The 19,221-nt window shown below is 39.8% G+C and overlaps 1 protein-coding gene across 1 annotated transcript in view; it reads left to right on the top strand.

Moving 5' to 3' along the window:
* Nucleotides 1-19,221, top strand: part of LOC135215287 (glycosyltransferase-like domain-containing protein 1) — a 296,564-nt gene that overhangs the window by 265,950 nt on the left and 11,393 nt on the right. The window contains exons 10-11 of the mRNA XM_064249831.1: nt 16,211-16,355; nt 17,579-17,727. Of these exons, the coding sequence (XP_064105901.1) occupies nt 16,211-16,355; nt 17,579-17,727 (294 nt within the window). The remainder of the gene's footprint in view (nt 1-16,210; nt 16,356-17,578; nt 17,728-19,221) is intronic.

Genomic DNA, 19,221 nt, shown 5'->3' with positions numbered 1-19,221 from the left:
AATGCAGGGCCTGGACAGGGCATAACAAAAGTTCTTGAGCATCACCACCCACAAAGTCATTCAGTAATGGAATGGAAAACGAAGTGAACCTGTCATTGTGCACAGAGGGATATTGGGTCTTGGCCACAAATTATGGGACAAATTCGAAGGACGTTGACCCCCAACCCCTGGTGTGCTTCACCTCATAGCTCAGACCGTGGAGCTCTCCTACCCTCTTGGAAGATGCCAAGGCCAGAAGGAAAACTGTCTTGAGCGTCAAGTTCCTGTCAGATGAGTGACGCAAGGGCTCATATGGTCTCTTAGTGAAGCTCTTGAGAACCAAGGAAACATCCCACGTCCCATGTCGGACGCTTGAGCTCTCTAGGAGAACTCAGCTGCTCAAACCCCTTAACTACCAAGGAAAGTTCTCAGGAAGAGGAGATGTCGATACCTTTAAGGCGTTACACCAAACTCAGGGCCGCCCCTTGGCTTAAAGGAATGAGAGGGAAAGGGGCGTTGATCCTCTGACCTAGGCTGAGTCGAACGGGAAGGCCCTGCCGAACTCGAATTCCTTGACGGCCTACCAGGTGATGATCTCCTTGACTGCTGCTGGACAGGGGGAGGAGGAGGAACCGGACGTCTCCGAGGACGAGACTCCAACTTAGACACGGCTTGGTGCACCAGTCTGTCTTTGGTGTCAGCCCGGCGCCGGTCTATCGCATTCACGAGCTCTGTCCGAGGAAACAAAAACTGGGACTCCAACAGGTCTCTGTTCCTCAATGCCAGCAAGGACTCCGTGTCAACTGATCTCTCCATCCTAGACAGAAGAAGGTTAACCCATAAATTAACAGTGAGGTGAGCCATATATGAAAACGCCTTGCCTCCGGACTGCAATAGACTGGCAAGCAAGGATGCACTCACCAACCCTTCCAGGGACCTGTCAGAAGCTATCTTGGCAATGACCACAGACCAGAAGTCCTGCCGTAGATTCCAATGCTGAGGCATCTTGCAGAAACAAGGACAGAGCCATCGACCTCACCTGCTCCAAAGTCAGTGCTGGCTTCAGACGAATGACGTCTGGGTTAAGATGGTGTGACATAAAAAATGCAGAGTTCGTAGCATAGTACTTCCTATGTTCCTCATGAGAGGCGGGGTAGTAGCTTGGCAGAGCCCCTAGATTGAAGCGAACCGTCACCATCCAAAACAGAGGCATTAACCTTATGTAAGACTGACTGGACGTGCCCCGACAAAGGAAGCTGAAGAGATGATTTGGGATCCTGTGTAACTCCCACCAAGGCTTCCAAGCAAGAAGGAGTGTAAGATGACCGAGCCTGAGTCCTACTTTCCAAATGGTTGAACCCACGAATGAGATTAACAACTTCCGAAAAGGAAGGCAAAAACTCTTGTGTGTCTCCCTCCTCCTGCTCTGGCAACGGAGACCGACAACGAGAAGCATGTGTAGGCTTCTCTAAGGCACCTTCCCCATTAAAATTAATGGAAGGATCAGCAGCCAAACAGCCCGAAACACCAACCAACCTTTCTGGGCTGGGTCCATGCGTCGGCTACTGAGATGAACCCACTATAACACTAGGAACATCACTACTTACTCCTCCAACAGATGACTTATTAACATGTCTGTGAATAGTCACAGGCGTGGCAAACGTATGAACGTGAGTTGGAGAGGAATCCCGAACACTCGAGATCGAAGGAGAATCCCCCAGAGTCGAACTCTTGTTAGCACCAGTGAGAGGGGCAGGCAAACACTCCTGCTGCACCAACACCTCGCTCACCACCTTCGACCTCTTGACAGGGGCCTTGAGATCCATACAGCAACGAATAGCCCCATGTTTTGCAACACGCCTGTGATTCAATGCAGAGGACAACACAGCCTGCAGATTGCACAAGGGAAGATACACGAACACTCTCCGAAACACCAACATTCTCGAGAACATGTCCGTGTTGTTCCTCCCTCTTAGACGAAGAAAGAGCAAAGTTCTTAACCTTGCAACACTTGATACGCCGACGTGGCATAGATAGGGAAGAGGGAGAGGAAGACAGCACTGGCTTCTTATGCGATCTCTTCACAGGAGGCGGGTACAAAGCAGCACGTTTCTTTCCAGTCCTCCCAACCGACAAGGCAGCCAACTTATCATCCAAAACAGATTCCAACCTCTTGAACACTGCCTGGCATACAACCTCAGACTGATCTGCAAGAGAAGGCTCCAATGACATGGAAGGGAGATGTAGTGAACTGGGTGGCAGGGATGACGTCATGGCTGAGAGAAGCAGTGCAGACGACTGGGAGTGACGTCACAAGTGCTGATGGCATCCCGGCTTCCCCTCAGTGTGAAGGGGAATCAGATGCCACTGGCGGAGGAATACACAACAACGGATCCCGTGACGTCATCAACGGGGCTGACGCCATGGCTTCCCTCTGACTTGAAGAAGCGGCAGCAGACACTGGCAGAGCAATACAAGATGGCTGACCTCAGCTACCCACAAAGACAAGGCCAGGAGGAGGGGGGATGGCCTGGCCAGCCTGAGGAGGGGGTTAGCGAGCAACCCCTCCAAGGACGGGCTACCCCCTAGCCTTAGCGTCTTCCAAATCGCCGCCATCTTGGACGCCTCAGGCTCTGAAATAAATGGGAATGATGAAAAAGCCTTCCCCTTCCCGGGAATCAAATTAACTCCCAAAGAAGAAGGGGCGACATTACAAACATCGCCTGGTGGCCTCCCGGTACTTCCAGTGACGAATCAACGGAAGAAAAGGAAGGAGACACAGGAACAACACTACTATGGGAGTTGAATACTGCAGGAGACGAAGCATCGGGAAGAGGCAAAAAACCTTCCCATGATGGAGAGTCGAAACCCTCTGATGCTCTTTCTTGCTATAAAATGACTTCCACTGCTCTTTAGGCCATGCCCAGCATTCCGTGCAAGGATCCGTTATAGTACAAAAATTAGAACGGTACCTGCTACACGTGATGTGGGGATCAGTTGCCGCCGAAGCCAAAAAACAAAAACACGGAAAACCTGGAATTCCGGGGCACACATGTTGACGAGGCGGAGAAGGAGCAGCAGTCATAATAACAGCCAAACACACACACAGACTAAACACAATCGAAAAGGGCAATGAACCGGGTAAAGGCCAAGAAAGGTTAACCACAACTGACGTGGTGGCGTAGGTGAGTGGCCCTTGACCACTCTTCACCCGATCTACACATGCGTTGCTAGATATCACGATTCCTTGCTTTCATCTGTTTTTAACCGGATCCAGCCAGGTGCTAGAAATTATCCTATTGTTAAGACTGAAGGTTTTTTTTACGTATGAACAAGAATACTGTTGGGGTAAGACATCACTGGCACCAAAGGGGGTGAGGGTGGAAAGAGGGTGACTTGTAAAATTACTTAAAACGATAGATAATCGTGTCTGATCCAAGGTTGCTGATATGCATAGTGACATTCAAGATGCCCCTAAAGTCCAAGTGGAGCCTCGATAGGAAGAGGGTTGAGAAGGGGTGAAAAGTAAAATGTAAAAAAGGACAAATATTAACATTGGTGTCTAATCCATAATTTCATACATTCAACTTACCTGTCAGATATATACATAGCTATCGACTCCGTCGTCCCCGACAGAAATTCGAATTTCGCGGCACACGCTACAGGTAGGTCAGGTGATCTACCGGCCTGCCGCTGAGTGGCAGGACTAGGAACCATTCCCGTTTTCTAATCAGATTCTCTCTGTCGCTGGGAATGTAAACATATGTTTACATTCCCTCCTGATTTGATTTTCGTGTTTCATCGCCATCGATCATCTGGGCCGACTTTTACAGGGAAGTACTGGATCGGTGGTTCGGCATACGCTTTTATTTAATAACTTTTAATGAATTAACTTCGAAGTTTTCGAAGAATAGAGTATGTGTAACTACCGAAGTTTTCGGTAGACAATTACATAGTTTGCAAGAAAGGGAAATATAAAATATTCATTGATTAAAGTGTAATAAATGTTAGAATTGATTGAGGAAAAATTAGGTAACTTCCTATTTGAGGAAGTCAGAAAAACATAGAACTAGATATGCTTTCTTTAGAAGCTTTAATAGCTCTCGTTCTGACGAGCAGTTAGAATATTAACAGTACTAGTAGTGTAGTTTCCTCATCACCTTCTTACTTCACAGAAACTACAAATTCATTTGCAATTTGAAGATAAAGGAATGTAGCTCAAGATACGAGCTATTATAAGGTAAGAAGTGATTATAGTGTTCCCATTGCAATAGAGGGTGCGTCTGATCGGCTTTGTCTCGCTCCCAGGCCTAGACCTCTTCCAAGCTCCCTGACCCGGAGGAGAAGGAAAGTCGAAAGCCGTACGGAGGTTATGGAGAATCCCCACCGATCAGGCGTCCCCTCGGCAGGTTCTGTAGGACGTCCCAGACTGCCAGGGATAGCCATTGGAAAGGCATCCTAATTCAATGTGTTCCCCTTATTATTATCGTCTTGACGAATAAGGAGAAGAAACATTCAACGGCGTAGATTAAATGAAGATGCAAGATAATCTCGTCTGGCTATCGGAACCTCAGAAGAGACGGAGAAAGGAAGACATCATTCGATAACAGTTGCGGTAGAGGCATTGCCCTATCCAGGTTCGTCCCCCGTACAGCTGGACGGGGAGGGGGTGGGGGGGGGGTGGGGGGGGGGGGGCTTTTATCCCATGGGGGTTTGAAATAGTTATTTCAATAAATTCCTCATCGGTACGTGTATATGAAAATATATCTATTCTGATGGCAATCAACCTAATTAAGATTTCTTTAAAAAAAGAATATTTCGTTGTTTGAAAAATCGGAATTGGAAAATTATATGGGGGGGGGTGAATTTCCTTCGTTTAGTTGCTTTTTACACATATATATATAACTTTTAAGCTTCTAGCTCCTCGGGCATGAAGCTCCGGTAACGAGGCTCAATGCGCCTAAAGCGTCTGAAACAGGCGCAAAGTGCCTGAAACGAGGCGCAAAGCACCTGAAGAGCCTGAATAGAGGCACAAAGCGCCTGAAGCACTAAGAACCAGGATCTTCATCGGAAATGGAAGTCCTTCTCATTCAGAAGAAAGGGAGGGCTATGGACGAAAATGGAAGTATTGTCGAATTTTAAGCAAGAACAAGTGTACAAGAGATCGGAACCTTCCAAAAGGCGGAAGATTCCAGATTCGAATCGCCTTCTAGGCTCTTGGAATTTTCCAAGAAGGAATATTTTCCAAATGTGCAGAACATTTCACATAAGTGGAATTTGACAATAACTTGGAACCTTCCGCACAAGCGGAAACTTCCAGACGTACAGAACTTTCCAGGCGAGGATCGCCTTTCAGACGCTCGGAACTTTCCAAGCGGGAATCTTTTTCCGGATAAGCGGAACATTCCGAACGCGGAACTTTCCAGGCGCGCGGAACCTTCCGCACAAGAAAAACTTTCCAAGCGCGATACGTCTGCTAGGATCCAGGAGTATTCTGATCACGATACTCCTCCTAGGCGCCAGGAGTATTCGGAACGCGATACTCCTGCCAGGTGCCAGGAGTGTTCCGATCACGTTACTCCTCCCAGGCGCCAGGAGTATTCGGAACGCGATACTCCTGCCAGGCACCAGGAGTATTCCGAGCACGATACTCCTCCCAGGCGCCAGGAGTATTCGGAACGTGATACTCCCACCAGGCGCCAGGAGTATTCCGATCACGATACTCCTAGGAAAGCGATACTTCTGCCAGGCGCCAGGAGTATTCCGAGCACGATACTCCTCCCAGGCGCCAGGAGTATTCGGAACGCGATACTCCTCCCAGGTGCCAGGAGTATTTCGAGCACGAGGAGTATTCCAATCGCGATACTCCTCCCAGGCGCCAGGAGTATTCTAGGCAAGATACTCCTGCTTAGCGCCAGGCTCTTTCTCCTACAAGAAGAGCCTGACAACCGCCAAGAGTCCTCCAAGCGAAAGGTGAAAGACATTCGAGGCTTCTCCTGATAGGGACGGGAGTTGTCGCACAGGCGGCCGTCGCCCTTGTCAGGATAGTCTTAATGCAATAAAGGCAAGAGTAAGTTCGGCTTTTTCCTGGCAGGGACTCAAGATGTAGCACAGGCTGCCGTAGCCCTTGTCAGGTTAGAGTCGGTACTGCTAAAAGCCCTTCACCTTTCGAAAGGAAGCGCTCTTCTCTGGTTGCTCAATCTTCTCCCAACTTGAGGAATGGAAGATAGAGCAGAATTGTGAGAATTATTTCAATAGTAAGTGGATATTAAAATCATCCTTCTTCTAAAAAAAAAAAAAAAAAAAAAAAAAAACTAATGCAACCAACCATTTACAGAAAGAGGGGCAATTGTTTGGAAGTTGAACAAGATTCGTACGAGCTCTCATTCATTGATTAGAGGCTCTTCCAGATAAGAAAGGCGTAAAATAGGGACTTATCTCCAAGATAATAATAGCTGGAGAGATTCTCTTCGATCCTCGGTTGTCATTTGCGATCTCTTTCGACTAATACTCATTCGGGTTTATTGACGAAAAGAACGAAGAGAGTAAGATTTCCATTCTTTCTCTGCATGTCGGAGAGGAAAGAATGTCGTAGAAGACTTAGTGTATACGACTACTGAATGACAAGTCATATACGCGTACCATAGTTGCTTTTCTGGTTCGCTACGAAATTATCTATATCCTTACAGGATTTTCCTAGTAAGGACCTCGCTTAAAAGGTTTGTTTCGACAATACCTACTCAGCTTCGGTATTTAACAAAGGTTGTTTGGCTTAAATTTGCAATATTGAGAGCTTTCTTAGGCTCGAGAATAATTTTATTATATCCCTTCATTGAAGGGAGTAACTGGCACTCAGAATGAATGCAGCCAGGCAGTGAACGAGACGGCTGTGTAACGCCAATTCAGTACCATCCGGTTCTCGGTCGTGAGCCGTTGGTTACATCTCTCTCTCCTAAGGGATCAAATGGTTCACCGTACATTCACCCTACAATCAGGGACTTAACCACGAATTGAGGGGATTTTTTAGGCAAACATGAATAACATAGTATTTGTTTTGCTAAGGATCTCTCTCTGCCTCGGCGAGGAAAGAATGTAGTAGAAAATTCACCTTAAGATAACGGTTACGGTTAAGCCTTATGCACACACCGTGGTTAATTACAGAATTCCTACTATCCTTACAAGAGTTTCCTAGATGAATGCCGTTTACCACAATGTGACGGTATTATAAAGGTTTTTAATTCGGCAGAGCACGATTTAACCTATTTGGAAACAGACACGGAGAACGTTAACGGGATCCTTACCAGGTTCTATGCGGGATTTTGCACGTCCGTGAGAACCTTCTTGATCGACGATAATAACTGTTAACGTATGTTTAACATTTATTGGAAAGAGTTGTGAGAACCTGCGGAAAGTATTCACAAATCTCTTCGCAAGGTAGAAGACGAACGAGCTTCTTATAGTTTGCTTCCTTTTCCTCGAAACAAGAGAGGTAGCAAGATACGCCATTTTTAATTTAAATAGGGGAATAAACTTTAGTCTTTTTTTTTCCCCTAGTTATATATATTCTTAACAGATATTAAGATAAATGGGCGTCAAAGGAAGAAGATGAATGCATCATTTTGGCAATAAAAAGGTTGGATTCACAGAGGTCACGTTCTTCTCTCAGCATGTGTCGGAAGGTTTTTCTAAGAGAGTAGAGATTTTATCGGAATCTATTATAAATATTGGACCTGAAAAATCTATCCTCTCTGGGTCTGTCTGTGTGCAGACTGACCAGAAGTAAATATGAATGAGAGGATTTTTCAAGGGAAGCTTGATAATTCCTTCAAATATGTTAAAGACATAGAGTTGCTGCAGATCGTGCTAGATGGAAAGGGGAAACTGTCCTCTTCCGATACCTCTGTGAACCACATAATGGTTTTCTTCCCTTTCAGGAGGAAGAATCACCTTGGTATTTTATGCTATCAATGAACACATTAAAAAGATATACTCTGTCTCGACAAAGAATATTAGAGATAGTAGAGAATTAAGATCTTCGGGATCTTATACAATACCTCTATACGATAAGAGTAGGAGATCTAATACTTAGAATGGGATCCTAATTTGGGCCTCAGATTCCGAGTTCCGTCAAGCTGGAACTGCTCCTCATCAAATGTTTCTCTTGGTCCTAAACGATCAAAAGGACAAGTGAAATTTTGTGCTTTAGAATCTGGAATCAAATTCTATGAAGACTCGGCAATGGGTTCTGGCCAGCATAGTATGTTTGGCAAAAGAACTAAAGCCTTTTATTCCTGGATCAACGCTTTCAGATAGAGGTTTCATTGTCCGGGTAATGTATTGACGTTGTCATTTACAGAAGAAGACAAGGTTTAAACGTTTACTGACAGAGTCTTGGGAACGCGATGAGGGCTCAAACTACTTCCCAAAAGGTTCTGAGAGATACATTAAAGAGCTAGAAATCAGGAGTCCTACCAATTTCAGCTCAGTCTCTTAAACTTCCAGGCTCCTTCCCTTCCTTCGGGCAAGGATAGGGAAGCTTCTGCAACGAGAAAACTCATCAACATGTAGGAGGAGAACTCGTTAGCAACGGAAGTATTCAATAAGGATCCTCCTCGGATGAAGACTTGTCTCTCTGACTTTTAGATTTCCTATCGTCTAGTGGATGTAGCTGACTAAAATCACCTCCCCTTGCCGGAAAGGCCAAAAGCTCAAAGTGAAAGAATTTCTTCCACCTTTCTCCAGTCTCCTGATAAACGATGGTGGATCTTCAGGACTTTCGGGCAATGTAGCGCCAGTCAGGCGCCAAATGCCAAAACAGGCGTGAAGACGCCAGAGAAAGACAGTCAATATGAACACTGTCATTGTCTGATGAGGAGAAGGAGCGGGCCTGCAACCTGGCGCAGTGCGCTAGAGGCGAACAAATCGGGAAAAAGTGTCCGATGTGGACATAGCCAGTTTTCCTCGAGACTCTTAACAAGCTCGAAGCTCCAGCAAGTGGGGAGAAGTCAGCCACGCGCCAGGTGCGAGGCTCCAAACAGGCGCAAGGCACTGGCAAGGTGCGAGCACCAGCCAGGCGCCAGGAAACAGGATGCGCCAGGCCGGCGCAAGGAGCCGGCACGCAAGGAGCCAGGCAGGCGCCAAGGCGCCAGCCAGGCGCAAGCCAGGCTCTAGGCTTCATCCAGATGAGATCCAGTTCAAAGAAAGTCCTAGTCTTCTTTGAAACAATAGTGATCTCTAAAGCACTTCATAAGTGACTTGATGATACCTTCAAACAGCTGAGAATTTGAAAGCTCATGAAGTGCAAGCTTTTGCAAATTCTTGTTCTTTTCGTAACAATATGTCAGGAAGACATATTAGCTTTAACATAGGAGAGATGCAACTATGTGTTGACTGCTCATTACACGAAGGACGTCAAGTTAACCTACGAGAGATCCTTCTATCTTGGTTTATACGTGTCAGCGGATACGTTGCTGGGATAAGGAGCCGACACTGATCCTTTAATATGAGTTGAATTTATTTTAACTTAGTGAATTTTATTGAGGTTTCAAAGGAGTTTGGGGGATAACTTTTTCAATTCTAGCGCGAACCCTCATGTTAGGAACAGGTGATCGGGATCGGTGTTGCGCTCCTTAGTTATGCCAATAGGCATAGGCATATTGTCATATAAGCGGATTAGCACCCATTGACAAATGCCAATTAGGCTCGACTGAGTAAGTGGATAAGACCCCATCGGTAGACCCACAAGAACTCTTGGCCACAGATCACTATCTTGCTAAGGCTCTTGAGACGAAGCAGACTCCTATGCAATAGCTAGGAAGTCGACCCTTCGTCTAGAAACACAGAGGAACCAAGGTCTATAAATACCTACAACATATGTTGTTTACCTGTCTAGTCGGGAGTTAGCTGTCTCTTGCCCTCCACCAAAGGGTGTCAATCAGCTATGTATATATCTGACAGGTAAGTTGAATGTATGAAAATGATATTGTTATGATACAATAAAGTTTCATACATACTTACCTGGCAGATATATACGATTGAAGACCCACCCAGCCTCCCCGCAGGAGACAGGTGGAAGAGAGAATCTGATTAGAAAACGGGAATGGTTCCTAGTCCTGCCACCCAGCGGCAGGCCGGTAGATCACCTGACCTACCTGTAGCGTGTGCCGCGAAATTCGAATTTCTGTCGGGGACGACGGAGTCGATAGCTATGTATATATCTGCCAGGTAAGTATGTATGAAACTTTATTGTATCATAACAATATCATTTTTCATCGTCACCGAGATGAATAGTGCTACAACTTAATGCCCCTCAAGTCTAAGTTCAGCTCCGACAGGAATGTGGGGTGGGGTGGTTGATAAGGGAGGAAATATAAAATGTCAAAAATGCAGGGCAATGTAGCTGAAGCAATTATCTTATAGGAGAGAGAGAGAGAGAGAGAGAGAGAGATTTTATTAATTGTCATTCAGAGTTTTCGAGGCAGTGCCTGGTTAGTCAGCTAGTAGATATAATAAATATAATAGACATAATAAATTTGATTTAATATAATTGATTTGATTGGATATAATAGAATTCAACCACTGCCCTAGAAATTGTGTTAGTAATTAACTGTGTACTACTTGGCCAACACTAACACCTGTTGCTGTAGTTAGGCAAATTTGCTTCACATTTTCTTAATGCATTAAATGTCTGTCAGCTGAATATATCGGACATTTTCCTCCTCCTCAAAATAGTATAGTTCCCACTTTTTTTTATAAAACCGAAAATAAATTAGTAATCTGTCAGTCACCAGCCCCAGGCTCAGTCAAATTTATTGAGTTCATTGTGAGGACATATAAAACTCATAAAATCACTACTACTTCAAAAGTATGTAAGTTCTGTAGTATGGGCCATTCTTGAAGTTAACCAGGAGTGCAAAGAAAATTGCTGATGAAAGTAAAAATAAATGAAAATAAGACTCACTGTAAGTGAGCATTGTAACCAATTAACCCTCTTACGCCAAAGTGGTAAAAAAAAATTGTCTCCCGTGTGCCGGAGGTGTTTCAGAGTGAGCGCGGAAGCGGAAAAAATATTTTTTTCAAAAAATCACAGTGCGCTTAGTTTTCAAGATTAGGAGTTCATTTATGGCTCCTTTTTTTGTCATTGGCTGAAGTTTAGTATGCAACCATCAGAAATGAAAAAAAATTATCATTATCATATCTAAATAATGCGATATATGATAGCGCAAAAACAAAATTTCATATATAATTGTATTCAAATCGCGCTGTGCGCAAAACGGTTAAAGGTAACAAGTTACTTTTTTTTCGTTTTAATGTACACTAAATTGCAATCATTTTGGTATATAACACATTGTAAAACGATAAAAGCAACACAAAGAAAATATTATCACAAAATAATGCATGAATTCGTAATGCTCTGACGTAAACAAATATTTTTTTCAAAAATTCACCATAAATCTAAATATTGTCCTAGAGACTTACAATTTCTTTCAAAATGTAGACAAATGATTGAATATTACTATACTGTAAGAGTATTAGCTTACAATTGCAGTTTTCAACCATATATGACGAGTTAAAGTTGACCGAATGTCGAATTTTTTTTATATAATTTTTTATATGCAATTATTTCGGAAATAAGAAAAGCTACGCCTTTCAAAAATTATTTTTCGTTTTATTCTACATGAAATTGCACACATTTTCATATATAAAACTCTATGAAATGCCTAATATGAAACGGAGCAAATATTCCGAGAATGGTACATACGCATTTCGGAGATTTGTGGCGGAGAATCCGTGCGCGGAGGGATGGAAAGATTTTTTTTAAAATTCACCATAAATCTAAATATTTTGCTAGAGACATCAAATTTGTTTCAAGATAAAGATAAATGACTGAATATTACTAGACTGTAAGAGTTTTAGCTTACAATTGCGTTTTTCAACCATTTCGGTAGAGTCAAAGTTGACCGAACGTGGTTTTTTTCTATTTATCGTGATTTATATGCAAATATTTCAAAAATGAGAAAAGCTACAACCTTCAATTATTTTTTGTTGTATTCTACATGAAATTGCGCACATTTTCATATATAAAACTTTATGTAACGGCTAATAAAATTTGGTGTGCAAACATTACCACAATCGCACGTATGATTTTTTCGGAAGAGTTACCGCGCGGACGTAAAGAAAATGTAATTTTTGTCATAAATTCACCATAAATCGAAATATTGTGCTAGAGACTTCCAATTTGTTGCAAAAAGAAGTTAAATGCTTGAATATTACTAGACTATAAGCGTTTTAGCTTACAATTGCGTTTTTTTACCATTTCGTTAGAGTGAAAGTTGACCGAAGGTTGAAATTTTGGCAATTATCGTTATTTATATGAAAATATCTCAAAACTGATAAAAGCTACAATCATGAGCATTTTATTGTTGTATTCTACATAAAAATGCACACATTTTCATATATAATACTTCATGTAACGGCTAATTTTATACATTCAACTTACCTGTCAGATATATACTTAGCTTTAGACTCCGTCGTCCAAAGCTAAGTATATATCTGACAGGTAAGTATGTATAAAACTTTATTGTATCATAACAATATCATTTTACAATGGTACAAAAATTATGTCAAAATGACGAAATAATTTCCGAGATGTGTCACAGATACTTTTTAGTGCGGCAAGAAAGAAATTCGCGCATGCGCGCCTGTGTAACGATTGTAAACAAAACAACACCTTGGTCTGTGAACTTTCGTTGTAATTTACACTAAATTGCGATCATTTTGGTATATAACACATTGTAAAACGATAAAAGCAACACAGAGAAAATATTATCACAATATGATGCATGAATTCGTAATGCACGGATGTAAACAAATATTTTTTTCAAAAATTCACCATAAATCTATTGTCCTAGAGACTTCCAATTTCTTTCAAAATGAAGACAAATGATTGAATATTACTATACTGTAAGAGTATTAGGTTACAAATGCAGTTTTCGACCATATCTGACTAGTTAAAGTTGACCGAATGTCGATTTTTTTTATGTATATGTATTTTTTATATGCAATTATTTCGGAAATAAGAAAAGTTACAACCTTCAAATACTTTTCGTTTTATTCTACATGAAATTGCGCACATTTTCATATATAAAACTCTATGAAATGCCTAATATGAAACGGAGCAAATATTCCAAGAATGGGACGTACGCATTTCGGAGATTTGTGGCGGAGAATCCGCACGCGGAGGGAAGGAAAGTTTTTTTTTTTAATTCACCATAAATATAAATATTGTGCTAGAGACTTCGAATCTGTTTCAAGATGAAGATAAATGACTGAATATTACTAGACTGTAAGAGTTTTAGCTTACAATTGCGTTTTTCGACCATTTCGTAGAGGTCAAAGTGACCGAACGTGGTTTTTTTTCTATTTATCGTGATTTATATGTAAATATTTCAAAAAAAAATGAGAAAAAGCTACAACCTTCAATTATTATTTTTTTTGTATTCTACATGAAATTCCGCACATTTCTCATATATAAAAATTTATGTAACGGCTAATTTAAAATGGTGCAAACATTACCACAATCGCACGTATGATTTTTTCGGAAGAGTTACCGCGCAGACGTAAAGAAAATGTTATTTTTTTCATAAATTCACCATAAATCGAAATATTTTGCTAGAGACTTCCAATTTGTTGCAAATTGAAGGTAAATGCTTGAATATTACTAGAATATAAGCGTTTTAGCTTACAATTGCGTTTTTTGACCATTTCGGTAGAGTCAAAGTTGACCGAAGGTTGAAAATTTGTCACTTATCATTTTTTATATGAAAATATTTCAAAATTGATAAAAGCTACAACCATGGGTTGTTTTTAGTTGCATTGTGCATGAAATTGCGCACATTTTCATATATAAAACTTTATGTAACGGCTAATTTAAAATGGTGCAAACATTACCACAATCGCATGTATGATTTTTTTCGGAAGAGTTACCGCGCGGACGTAAGGAAAAAGTTTTTTCATAAATTCACCATAAATCGAAATATTGTGCTAGAGACTTTCAATTAGTTGCAAAATGAAGGTAAATGATTGAATATTACTAAAATATAAGAGTTTTAGCTTACAATTGCGTTTTTCGACCATTTCGGTAGAGTCAAAGTTGACCGAAGGTTCAAATTTTGGCACTTATCGTTATTTATGTAAAAATATCTCAAAACTGATAAAAGCTACAATCATGTAACGGCTAATTTAAAATGGTACAAAAATTATGTCAAAGTGACGAAATAATTTCCGAGATGTGTCACAGACTTTTTAGTGTGGCAAGAAAGAAATTCGCGCTTGCGCGCCTGCGTAACGATTCTAAACAAAACAACACCTTGATCCGTGAACTCCCAGCATCCCCCAAGATGCGTGATTCAAAAGTTTTCGGCTGGTAGGCCTATAAGTATTTTTCCGTGAATTTAAAAAAAAAAATTTTTGAGTCGACGTATGGTACGTCCATTCGGCATACGGGAGACATTTTGACTCGACGTTTAATACGTCCATTCGGCGTTTAAGGGTTAGTGTACATGGTAACAAGAAATATACTGTACGTAAAATGTGGAAGCTTACCTTTCGAGTGAGGCTACGTACATACGTAACTATCCAAGGAACAAGGAAGATTGCTTCTGCCTACTTTTCACAATGTTCCTGTGTGAGCCTTTTCGGGCGGTGTCTTCTACAAATGATTGCACTTTATGAAAAGCGGCTTTAATTTCTGCCGTTTTATTTATTTTATTTTATTTTTATTTTTTTTTGGGGGGGGGTACATATGTATGTATGTACACTTTAAAAAATATATACGTCCGTACTACATACGTAACTATCCAAGGAAGATTGCTTCTGCCTACTTTTCACAATGTTCCTTTTCGGGGGGTGTCTTCTACAAATGATTGCACTTTATGAAAAGCGGCTTTAATTTCTTCCGTTTTTTTTTTTTTTTCTCTTTTTGATTTTTACTTTATTTTAAAATTTACGTAGGTTTTTTTTTTTTGTTTTTTTTTTTTTTTTTTTTTTTTTTTTTTTTTTTTTTTTTTTTTTTTTTTTTTTTTTATACAGAATTTCAACTTTCTGTTTTTATCACTTGGTTCTTTTTTTGCACCTCATGACTCTGTTGGCCCTGGTGTCCATCAAAACCCTGTTCAACCAAATGCTCTCTCTGCAACTGATTTGGGAACTGACCAACATAAACTGAAGTGCCTTGATTATACGTATACATACTGGTATGCATGTTGTAAATGATTGGTCTACACCCTCTGTTCAGCAGGGAGTGGAGATTCTACCAACCTTGCAAAGTTTCCAGTTATCCCATGAGAGAGACCTTGATCACTTATCCCATGTGAGAGATCTTGGTCACTTTTTTTTTAAATATTACGTACACATTGACGATCCCGAAAACGAATACCGCGTGGGTATTATAACAATGCTGGTACTGTGTGGCCGAAGCACGCCACCACGTGTACATAGTAGATGCATGATGGGAGGGACGCTGGCCAATAGGAGAGAAGGATTTCATGGCCACGACTAGCATCAGGAACCATTGGGAGAGCAGGAGGATGGTGGTGAGTCTACTAGTACTAAGATGGCGGCGTGCGGCGCGATTTTCAAAATTGTTATCCAGGCGAATCTCGGACTTTCAGAAAACTTTCGTATCTTGAAAACTTTTCGTATGTAGAGCCGTTAAATTTTTCGTATTGGCTTTCGTATCTCGAGTTTTTCGTAAGTTGAGCCTTTCGTATGTCGAGGTACCACTGTATATAGTTACTTGGTTGGACACTGATGGTTAGTTATTTAACTCAAGTATGAAAAAAATGCAACACTATTTTAAAATGTATTGATGTCACATTCCAAATATAGTCAACCAAAAAGGATAAGATTTGACAGAATCCCATCAGTCATCAGATTCTAACGCTTTCTTCATTTTTGTTTTAGAATGGTGGTGTGGTAAGATATAATTATTCTCAACCTAGAACAAATTGGTAACTCCAGCCCTGTAAATTGGTATTGTGTATGCATTGGCTTTGTTAAATTACCTAATAATTTTTGTTGTTCAAGTGTGCATGAAAGTAGGATGGAGATTTAATCATTACAGTGACTGTAGTAGTTAGAGTAATTAAACTGTATTGAAAAAGAAATAATTGTTTATTTATTGGTTTTTTGTATTGTATAACACTCAAGAAATTATTTTCTTTGTTTTCAGATATTGGGAAGTGTTGCACACAGGAGATGTGGTTGTGTCAACAGCTCATCATGAATTCTTTGGAGTTGCCATGTTAGAAGCAGTTGGAGCAGGGTGTTTCCCTCTATGCCCTAACCGTCTAGTGTATCCTGAGATTTTTCCACAGGTGTGTGTTCGGGGTACAATTATGTGTATGCAATGAATACAGAGCAGTCCCATACTGGCGAAGCATTACTGCCAGATGGGTGAGATTTGATTATTACTTATTGTATGTGATACATATAGATTTAATACATTAGGGAGGTATATGAGTGGATATGAAATATGAAATAATGTAATTATATATATATATCTATATATATATATATATATATATATATATATATATCTATATATATATATATATATATATAGATATATATATATATATATATATAGTAGTATATATGTGTGTGTGTGTGTGTGTGTTAAGGGATCAAAAGAACCCATTTAACTCTATTTAACTAAAAGGAGAGAACTGATAGCGAGACCTACCTTGGTTTGTTCCCATCACCTGTCATCCCTGTAGCTAGCTGAAAATTAATCATTAAATCTTAGGCAAATTCAAACCCCTGATATACAAAAATATAATCTTTATTTTCCCAAAATAGCTAACATAAAAATGGAATAAAATGAATTAGAGAAAATTTCAAAGAAAATCATTAGATCACACTACTACTCTTCCACAAAAATATCATGTGTATAATTATCCCCTTATCCTCACTTGTCAAACAACCACGAGTCTTTATCACTACACATCATTTAAAAGTCTAGAGAATTCATTTTTAAGTAGCAACAACAGAATCCATCTGAAATATAGAGAACAATTATCAGACATTGAACTGTTAAGTTCGTCAATATTATTGAGTGTTGCATCACACTTCCCTTCTCAATGCATCTGAAATCAATTTTGGATCTCCAGTGTCTTGTGGCCACTACAACAATTTTTTGTCTAATTGCCCATCAATTCCAATACTAGAGATTATATCTCTTTCATTTGTTCTACGGATATATGAACTTACTCACGCTACTGAACACATGAATGCACGCACGCTAGTCTATTCTGTGTGTTTCCATTCCCATGTACATTATACCAGCTGTAAAAGAGTTCCTGAATTCATTAAAAGACATTTTGAATGTAATTTGTTGTACACAAATTATCAAGAGGATGCCTAATAAGGAACAATAATTTATATTGAGAAATAAGTTTATAATATACTTAAAGTAAAGTGTTGCGAGTGCTAAATGTGAAGTAGACATTGTACAGAGAATTGATAGGTTACCTAAATCTGAAAAGATTAATTTGTACGTTATTTATGATGTACAGTAATAATTGTTTTTGTTTTGCAGGAATGTCTCTATAATACAACTCAACAGTTGCAAAAGAGTCTTGCTCAGTGGTGTTCTCGTCCTCAGATTGTTCGTTCTAAAAAAGTGAATTTAGATCTCAATACCTTCTCCTGGGCTACATTAAAGCAGCGATATATCGACCTTTTAGCGTAAGGTTGATTTTTTTTTTTTTTTTTGTTTTTTTTTTTTTTTCTTAGGTAATGTCATGCTCTTTTTGCAAAGTAGGTATGCAAGAGGGATAAAAATTTTGTAGTTTAAGTTTTTATAAAGGATTTATCATGAGTACTGTCACGCTTTTTTTTCACAAAGTAGATATACAGTAGTCATACAAATTTTATAGCCTTTGTTTTTATAAAGGCTTGATCATAAGTACTACTGTCATGCTCTTTTCACAAGGTAGATGTACTGTAAGGATAAAAATTTTGTTGGTTTTCTTTCTATAAAGGATTGATCAGTTTATTCCTACATAATATACAAACCCTCGGTCCTTTACATTAGGAATTACTTTCAGAGTAGACTGGAATATGGCTGTTAAATTCTTGAACAAGGTGGTTAGGCAGTAATTACTGTTTGGTAGGGGGGTAGGCCCTCCTGCCTGGATGTAAACACTCCACTTTGCTTTCGACCATCTTCCAATTAAGACGTATGTTTGTGAGCTCTTGCGGACTAGCTGTTAACCCTCTTACGCTGAAGGGGTATAATAAAAATCGTCTCCCATATGCCGAGGCGGTCTCGGAGTGAGCGCCGAAGGGGAAAAAATATTTTTTTCAAAAAATCACAGTGCGCTTAGTTTTCAAGATTAAGAGTTCATTTTTGGCTCCTTTTTTTCTCATTGCCTGAAGTTTAGTATGGAACCATCAGAAATGAAAAAAAATATAATTATCATATATAAATAATGCGATTTATGATAGCGCAAAAACAAAATTTCACATATAATTGTATTCAAATCACGCTGTGAGCAAAACGGTTAAAGCTAATGAGTTAATTTTTTTCGTTGTATTATACAATAAATTGCGATCATTTTGGTATATAACACATTGTAAAATGATCAAAGCAACACAAAGAAAATATTATCACAAAATGATGCATGAATTTGTAATGCGCGGACATAAAATTTTTTTTTTTTTCAAAAATTCACCATAAATCTAAATATAGTTCTAGAGACTTCCAATTTGTTTCAAAAATAAGATAAATGATTGAATATTACTATACTGTGAGAGGTTTAGCTTACAATTGCAGTTTTCGACCATTTCGGCCGAGTTAAAGTTGACCGAATGCCGAATTTTTTATATATTTTTTTATATGCAAATATTTCAAAAATGAGAAAAGCTACAACCTTCAAATATTTTTAGATGTATTCTAAATGATATTGCGCACATTTTCATATATAAAACTCTATGAAACGCCTAATATAAAATGGAGCAAATATAACGATAATGTGACGTACGCATTTCGGAGATTTGCGGCGGAGAATCTGCGCGCGGAGGGAAGGAAAGTTTTTTTTTTAAATTCACCATAAATCTAAATATTGTGCTAGAGACTTTGAATTTGTTTCAAGATGAAGATAAATGACTGAATATTACTAGACTGTAAGAGTTTTAGCTTACAATTGCGTTTTTCAACTATTTCGGTAGTCAAAGTTG

The sequence above is a fragment of the Macrobrachium nipponense genome, chromosome 5 (assembly GCF_015104395.2).
Source record: "Macrobrachium nipponense isolate FS-2020 chromosome 5, ASM1510439v2, whole genome shotgun sequence".
Taxonomy (NCBI): Eukaryota; Metazoa; Arthropoda; class Malacostraca; order Decapoda; family Palaemonidae; genus Macrobrachium; species Macrobrachium nipponense.
The sequence above is the reverse complement of the archived record's forward strand: the minus strand, read 5'-3'. Positions and strand labels throughout refer to the sequence as shown.